The sequence below is a fragment of the Echinops telfairi genome, unplaced genomic scaffold, assembly GCF_000313985.2.
Source record: "Echinops telfairi isolate 266 unplaced genomic scaffold, ASM31398v2 ScPeMD7_4;HRSCAF=17, whole genome shotgun sequence".
NCBI lineage: Eukaryota > Metazoa > Chordata > Mammalia > Afrosoricida > Tenrecidae > Echinops > Echinops telfairi.
In genome coordinates, this window is record NW_022103900.1 from 38,872,999 (window position 1) to 38,882,152 (window position 9,154).

Below are 9,154 nucleotides of genomic sequence, written 5' to 3' on the forward strand. Positions count from 1 at the left end.
AAAATGAGGACCTAATGTCGGGGGTTTAAATGGAGAGAAAATGTTTTGAGAAACGATGTACAAATGCGCTTTATACAATTGATGTGTGTCTGGATTGGGATAACAGTTGTATGAGCCCCTAATAAAATGTTAAAAAAAATACAAAAAAAAAAATAATATTTAACACTTTTTCTCTTTTCAAGAACGCGTCAAGATAATCCAAGTTAAGGTTCTGAAGTTTTCAAGTACAATGGCTATACAATGTATCCCTTGTTTATGTCTTTAATGAGGAAAAGACAACATTATTAAGTCTCTGTTCTCTGACTAAAAACCAAGACCACTTCCATTTTATTAGAGTGGTAGAGCATTATTTAAATACGCATGCGTTACAATGGTTAAGTAGTAGTCAACCAAAAGCCAATAAGAAAACTGTAAAGCTCTCCAGATTTCTAATGTCTGCTGCACTCTCATTCTAGCCTGAACTGAAGAGAGGTCCCACACTCTGAAAATCTAAGCTACAGTAGAAGGAAGAGAACAATCTCCCAAAGGTCCTCTGAGTTACAGGAGAGGTTTTATGAAAATAAACGAGGAAAAAAACCAAACTTAAAAAAAAAAAAGGAAGTTAATGAACCAAGTAATTAATGAGAAGGCTTTGTATTAGAAACAAATAAGTTCTATGAAGAGAACTGGCCTAAGCCATTTCACATAAAAAAATGTCCCTTTAGAATGCGTGACATTAAAAATAATCTTATTTTTAACAACCCAAATTTGCATCAACAGACAAATGGATTAAAAAACGACAGTACATACATACAATGCTAAAAAGCAGTGATGAATGCATGAAGCGTATCGCCACATGGGAAGAACTGGAGGAAATTATGCTAAGTGAAGTAAGGCAAGCACAAAAGGACAAGTACAACATGAGTCCACTGAGGTAAGTTTATAAAGAAAAGAAAAATGCAAAAGGGGCACAGGGAAAAAGCTACTGTATACAAACACTCCAGGAGTGAGGTCCAGGTAGTATGGCAGGGACCAGACCAAATCCAGGGTTACATATGGTAGCCAACTAAAAAGAAGGGGGGTGGGGATAGATAGGAAAGGGGGGGGGGGATGTGTGGCGGGGGAATAGGGCACTGAGCAACCCAAGGGGAGGGTACTGTTTGTGTCTCCACAAACAATACAAAAACAGTACAAAGACTTAAATCCAGTGTTCCAGGATGCAAATGCAGCGTGCAGGCATGGAGTGGAGAGCCAATGAAAGGGCCTAAAGGCTCGGCCCTCATACCAGCTACATGGACAACTGCCCCTCCCCACAGAAGAATTTACTTTAGAGGACGGCACTGAAGCTGCAGCTAGGGGAGAGGGACATGTCTGATCAGAGAACACATGAGCAAATGAATGGGGAGAGGAGCACATGCTGGCCCACCAGGCCTGGAAGACAATATCCATACGGCTGATCCCACTAAGAGACACGCCGTCCCTAGCTGGCCCAGAGCCTTATGGGGGACAAAACTGAAGACTCAAGTGTCGGGACTGGCCCAGACTGACCCCATGACAAAGAGGCAAAACACCAAAGGCGTGCAAGCAGAGGGGGATGGGGGGGGGCGGGTGTGAGAGGACAGAGCAGGGAGCCGTGAGGGAGTACAAAGGATAGACTGTGGGACCAGAACGTGGCACCCCATGAGACTTGACTGGAGGACACACCTAGAGTTCAAAAATCAGACCTTGATCTATTTACAGGTTTTTCTTTCTTTTTTAAATTTTCTTTTAATTAATTTATTCTTTTATGGGTTTTCTTTTTTGTTGCCATCACTGTGTTCTCATTTGTTGCCTGTCTTGCTATGCCTTGTTTTTTGGTGCACATTACTATCTCTACAGATCCATCTAGATAAAATAGGCTAGATGAATAGTCTGGAGGAGAAAACAACGGAACCAATGGTTCAGGGGGGACAAGGGAAGGGGGGGAGGCGGGGGTAAGGAAGTGCTGTTGACCAACCCAGGGACAGGGGAGCAACAAGTGATCCAAAATTAGTGGCAAGGAGGGTGTGAAAGGTCTGGTAGGGTTCAGCAAGGGCAATGTAACCGAGAGAAATTACTGAAACCCAAATGAAGGCTGAGCATGATAGTGGAACAAGAGGAAAATAAAAGGAAATAGAGGAAAGAACTAGGCAACAGAGGGTATTTGTAGAGGCCTATATACAGGCATGTACATATGTAAATATACTTATACAGGATAGTGGGGAAATAGATCTAGGTGCATATTATTTATAGGTTTAGTATTAACCTAATGGATGGACATTGGACCTCCACTCAATTACTTAATGCAAGAACACGTTGTTCTATTAAACTGGCATTCCATAATGCACACCTTCCCAACACGATAGCTGAAGACAAATGTGTGCATAAGCAAATGTGGTGAAGAAAGCTGATGGTGCCCGGCTATCAAAAGATATAGCATCTGGGGACTTAAAGGCTTGCAGATAAACAAGCAGCCATCTAGCTCAGAAGCATCAAAGCCCACATGGAAGAAGCACACCAGCCTGCGTGACCATGAGGTGTAGAAGGGACCAGGTATCTGACACCAAAGAACAAACAATCACATCAGTGGGTCCCCATCTTCCCAATATGACCACTGAAGACATCTTCCTGATACGATCACTGAAGACAAACATGTGCATAAGCAAATGTGGTGAAGAAAGCTGATGGTGCCAGATTATCAAAAATACAGCGTCTGGGGTCTTAAAGGCTTGAAGATAAACAAGCATCCATCTAGCTCAGAAGCAACGAAGCCCACATAGAAGAAGCACACCAGCCTGTGTGACCACGAGCTGTCAAAGGGATCAGGTATCAGGCATCAAAGAACAAAAAAATCTTATCATTGTAAATGAGGATGAGTGCAGAGTGGAGACTCAAAGCCCATCGGTAGGCAACTGGACACCCCCTTACTGAAGGGTTGTGGGGAGATGAGCCAGTCACGGTATAGGGTAGCAACGATGAAACAAATAACTTTCCTCTAGTTCTTAAATGCTTCCCACCCCCCACCCATCATGATCCCAATTCTACCCTACAAATCTGACTAGACCAGAGGATGTACATTGGTACAGATAGCAACTGGAAACACAGGAAATCCAGGACAGATGACTCCTTCAGGACCAGTGGTAACAATAGCGATGCCTGGAGGATGGAGGGAATGTGGGGTGGAAAGGGTGAACTGATTACATGAATCTACATATCACCTCCTCCCTGGGGATGGACAACAGAGAAGGGGCGAGGGGAGACGTCAGACAGTGTAAAACTTGACCAAATAATAATAATTTATGAACTATGAAGGGTTCATGGGGGGATGGGGGGGGGGAATGAGGAGCTGATTGACACCAAGGGCTCAAGTAGAAGGCAAATGTTTTGAGAATGATGATAGCAACAAATGTACAAATGTGCTTGACACAATGGATGTATGCATGGATTGTGATAAGAATTGTACGAGCCCCAATAAAATGATTTAAAAATAATAATCTTATTTTTAGTCTTAGTTTTAAACACCTTAATATCTGTAATTCATTATATAACCAGAAAAAATGAAATGGCATTTCATTTCCAAAAGTAGTCATTGTATACCTTAGCACTGATTTAAAGCAGAACCACCACAACATTTCATGTCAAGAGTCTGCTCAATCATGGTCACTTGCCTGTGTTAAGATGTAACTCCTTTGTGCCTCTTCTATGTCAACTAAACTGGCATTAATATAATCATTTTCAGTACTTTGCAGTGTAACACGACTGTGATCATCTGAAAATAGAAAATGAGAAACCATAACAATAATTCCAGATTTTTCCTTTTAATTAATGTTCTATATATTTACAAAATTATTGAAGAAACAAACCATAGAACTAAAAGAAGTTAGCATTATGTGAAATTTGAGCCAAATCCTGAATTATTTCCAATTTTTTAAAGTACAAAAAAATGCAACCTTCTTGTTTTTTGGAAAGTGCTACTGTTTGTAGCACATTAGCTTTGTTAATTGAAAAGGTGACCAAATATGAAAACACAATAAAACTAATAAAGCACCTACCTCCTTAAAACTAGATTATAGCTTTACAATTCAATGGTTCTCAGCCTTCCTAATGCTGTGACCCTTTAATACAGTTCCTCATGTTGTGGTGACCCCCCAACCATAAAACCATTTTCGTTGCTACTTCTTAACTGTCATTTTGCTACTGTTATGAATCAGGTAACCCCTGTAAAAGGGTCGTTCAACCCCCAAAGGTTGAGAACCACTGCTTTAGATTCTTGGTGCTTATAAGAAAGGATTTGTCTACCTATTAAAAAAAGAAAAAAAACAAAACCTTAGACTCAAGTACGTGAGACCAGATTTCTAGGATTACCGTATTTTATTTTCTTCATTCCTCTAGAACAGCAGTTCTCAACCTGTAGGTTGTGACCCCTTTGGGGGTCGAATGTCCCTTTCACAGGAGTTGCCCAATTCATAACAGTAGCAAAATTACAGTTATGAAGTAGCAATGAAAATAATTTTATGGTGGGGGTGTCACCACCACATGAGGAACTGTATTAAAGGGTCACAGCATCAGTAAGGTTGAGAGCCACTGCTCTAATAAGTTAACTTGCCCTCGAGTTCAGAAACTAGGGCTGTTAGTCAGCTTTCAGGCTTGGAAATGCACCCACCTTCATAACTCAATTTTCTCACAATAAACAGGTCTTTGGGGGGAACAATGACACTACTTAGGTAACACCAAAGCATTTGGACAAAGGCATAGTCCACAATAGTTAGAAAGGAATAGAAAGAGGAAACATAGGAACGTTTGTTTTTGTTTTTGTTTAGGGGGGTTGAGTATTTTAGAGTGTAGGGACTGCAATTAGTGAAATGAAACAAAATGTGTATAAACTGTTCAGTGGAAAACTGATGTGCTTTCTAATGCTTCACCCAATTCACAGTAAGAAAAAAAAAGAAACTTATATTCAACGCTATTTAAATAATTTTCACATTTAATTATATAGAGGTTATGTGTTAAAAATATTTAAATGCGGTTGAAATATTCAAATAAAAATGCTTCACTACATAGAGTACTTAGAGTTAAACTGTTTGGTTTTTTTTAAGTAAAAATCTCAGTATACTAATTTAACTATGTTGAGCACAAAATTTTACCTTCTAGTATGGGGAAAGGAAGACCAAGAAGACAAGTGAGAGAGTGCATGTGCGAAAACCTAAGTAAGACAAGTCTTCAAAGCCAGAACCAAATAAAACCTTAAAACAAGCTGAGGTTTCAATCCCGGAAAACACATCTTGTTCTAAGAAGTCGTCCTCAATAAAATCTGTACTAAAAAGCACTCTATTCCCATTTTTCTACTGAAAAACTATTTCCATTATCTCCATATCTATATTATCTTCACACATAATTTACCAGAGATCTGCTGGACTGTGAACCAATACTTCGGTAAATATTACATATAATATGCCAAAAGGAAAAACTAAGATCTTCTTATAGTAAATCACATATACTAGTGTTGCCAGAAAGATGTCAGCATGTTCAATCATGTTTTTTAGCAATAATCTAAAAAATAATCACTATCTTTAACTGTTATCATGTGAAATCAACCTATCAGCTATCAAATAAAATAAAGCCTATATATCTACTACGTGATAAATGCAAAATAACGCACATCTTTTAATGTCAAATAATCAATAAAGCTGCACTAAAATTTAGTACCAAAGGAATGTATTCCCTCATGTTGTAATCAGTGATACACTCCTTGCAAAACTAAAAGCAGTATGTGAAGTGACACAAGGAAAAAGATCCATAAAAATGGGAAAGGTCCTCCCACTGTGCTGGGAATTTGGTCATCATGCATATTACATCAGAGATGTCCACAGCTACTAATGAAGTCAGACCGCAACATTTTGGTTTTAAGGAATACTTCATACTTTCACAGTATTTGTTCCCCTCCAAGCATACTTGGGAGTTGCTGTGCCTCACCAGCCTGGGAGTGTCCTGTACAGCCTGGCCCCACACAGGTACCCTAGCTTTCTCTCAAAGTCATTTATACACCCAGCAAAACTAAAAGGACACTGAATTTCCTTTCGATAATTTTAAAATATTTTTGCTGGAAAATGATACTAATAAAGGCAGCTAATCCATGGGAAAACTAAGGCCATTTAGTATATAGTCACATCAAATATTAGATGAACCATATATATTTCTTTCTTAGTGGCAAAACTTTCAGATGTTGTTTCGTGCCTTCAAGTCAGCTCTGACCCATAGCGACCCTTCATACAACAAAATGAAATACTGCATATTCCTGCAGTGTTCCTATGCCTGAGCCCATTGATGTAGCCACTCACAAATATACCCCAATCATATACAGATATAGCTGTCTGCTCCTGTAAGGATTTAGGGAAGCCTTCTTCTGAACTACTGAGTCAGACTTGACCTGATGGCAGTGAGTTTGGTTAGTGATTTTTATTTAAATTAATAAATATTAAACTTTTGCATAACTTTTTAATTCAGAAGAGAATATGAGCTAAGAAAAATCATAAAAGGTGTCTTGTGTTAACTAAAACATCATCTTGAAATAACTATATAGTGTAACTGGTTTCTCATATAAGGAGGCTTCAAGTTCATGGGAAAATTCTATTATTTTTGGTTAGTGTGTGATCTTGGTGGGAGGAAAAGGCTCATAAAAGGGCTAATCCCACCAAGGTTGAAGGGACTCTCACTACAATGAAGCAACTAAAATGAGCCATGCCCTCTGGACATGAGGCTTCTGTGCTGAGAATTTCCCCAGGAGATAGAGCTGAGACACTGGAAATGGTGGAAGAAAATACTAGCAGCAGATAATAAGGGCAAGACACCCTCAGAAGGTGAAACCCACAGCACAAGGCATCTGCAGTAGACTCGTGGAGAGAAAGAGCTGTGGCATTTAAGCAAAACCAAACTGACTGCCATTGAGTTGATGGTGACTCACAGTGACTTCTAGGGCATAGTCAAACAGCCCCAATGAGCTTTCAAGACCAACTCTTTACAGAAGTAGAAAGTCCCATATTTCTTCTACAAAGGTGCTGGTGGTTTCTAACTGCTAACCTTACAGTTAGCAGCCTACCTTGTAACCACTATTCCACCAGAGCTTCTAGGGACTTAAGAGAGGAATCAACAGATCTCTTAACAGTTGCCTGAGTGGGGCTGGGTAGGATAGGGGTCGGTGGTCAGGGTAAAGCAGGGGCTGGCTTGCAGACTTGGCTAATAAGGGGCTGAAAACTGTCCTGATTGATAAAAATCTGTCTCCTGGTGACCCTATTACATCTAATCTGACTTCTCTACTGTTACTTCCCTAATAAACCACAGTTTTGAGTGTGGTCTCTGAGTTCTTTGTGGTCACATCAATGAATGAACCCAATGAACCCAACAAAGAGAGGACCACGGTTGTTGGAGAGTGAAAGTGTATGTGTGGTCTTCAACTTCTAAGAATCATCTTCGTGCTGTCACTGATCTTGATTCTCATCTCACCTCCCCTGAACTGAAATGGATTTTCGAAAGTGCTAGCTTATAATAAGTATCTAGAACAGCAGTTCTCACCCTGTGAATCACAACCCCTTTGGGGGTCAAATGACCCTCTCACAGAGGTCGCCCGATTCATAACAGTAGCAAAATTACAGCTACAAAGTAGCAACGAAAATCATTTCATGGTTGGGAGGGGTGGTCACCACAGCATGAAGAACTGTATTAAAGGGTCGCGGCATTAGGAAGGTTGAGAACCACTGATCTAGGAGGATACCCCCCAAAAAAAACGGGAACCCCGCTCCGCCCACCCCCAACTATGAATCTGATTTTTTTTTTAACAAAACAATCTAGCAGTTAATTATTCTTCATAGCTCCATTGTTATCGGCTTATCCAAAATCAGAAAGTGATCTTTCAGTATTTCACACCAATTTTTTAATTTATGAATTATAAAAATATAGCAAACTACATGCTACATGCTTTCTCTTCTATGGATTACTCTGCAATAAATCATCACTCTGTATTATTTCTCTTTCCTAGTTTTCAAAAGATCTAGTAAAGGGAAAATTAGGGAAATGATTCAACTATTTTGAACGGCACACCACAAAAGCAAACAAACCGTATTTCTACAGGAAATCTTATTTCTCCACATTTTTTAACAACCAGCCGATTGCCTACCAGTCTTTTAATAAAATGATAGTTAGCACATACCTCTATTTATAAGAATTGTATTTGGGTACAATCTCTTAATCATGGTTTAGGGGAAGGTTTATATAGCACATCAGGGTTTTACATTCAATAATTATAGCATTTTGTTTCAATTTATCCATTTATTTCTTGTCCATATTTATTCAATTTATCCAATACTCTCAATATATCCCTAAATGTTTCCATTCCTCGTTTCCCAACTCTGTCTTTGAGTAGCTGTTGCCCTTTTAATCTTAAATGGTTGATTATTCAAACATAGGGTTAAGTTCAGTTCCAGACCTGAAGGATATTTAAGTGACATTATCCAACTAGTAAGTTTTTTGTTTTGTTTGTTTTTTTAATTTTGAGTTCTACTGGACAGTTTTCTCCCACTTTACCCAGGACATTTGCTGTGATTCTTTTTAGAGCAGTTCAGGAACTGCCTAGTTTTTCTAATCTCAGAGTTGTGGAGGCTTACATTGTATGGCCTATTAGTTAGTTCACTGCACTGTTTCCATATATCTTATGATTTTCTTCACTCTTCTTTCCTCCAGATGGGGAGAGGCCAATAGTTGCACTTTAGATGGCTTCTCATGGGCTTTTAAGACCCAAGTCACTAGGATACCGAACACTATCTTTGTCAACTGTTATACCAATTGACCTCGGTGTCCCTTGTAGATGATGGTTTTGAGCCCAGAGGCCCAGTGATCCTTTCCTTCAGGGTGTTTGGTTATGTCTAAGAAGTTTTCCCTATATACAGTGAACCCTCGCCACTTCGCGCTTCGACTTCCGCGGCTTCACTCTATCACTGTTTTTGCTTAACAGCGCATGCTCTGTTATTACTGCCACTGATTGGCTCATACTGTACACGCTTCTGTCTGCATCGCTACATATCGGAGCTACGTATCAGATGCATTTTTGCTTTTGTACAGTGTACTGTAATTGTTTGCGATTTTTAAGAAATTGTATCTAAGCCCT

General features: G+C 39.4%; 1 protein-coding gene across 1 annotated transcript in view; it reads right to left on the reverse strand.

Moving 5' to 3' along the window:
- PTPN2 (protein tyrosine phosphatase non-receptor type 2) overlaps window positions 1-9,154 on the reverse strand; it is a 115,597-nt gene that overhangs the window by 52,239 nt on the left and 54,204 nt on the right. Inside the window, exon 3 of the mRNA XM_004703843.2 lies at window positions 3,666-3,766. Within this exon, the coding sequence (XP_004703900.1) occupies window positions 3,666-3,766 (101 nt within the window). The remainder of the gene's footprint in view (window positions 1-3,665; window positions 3,767-9,154) is intronic.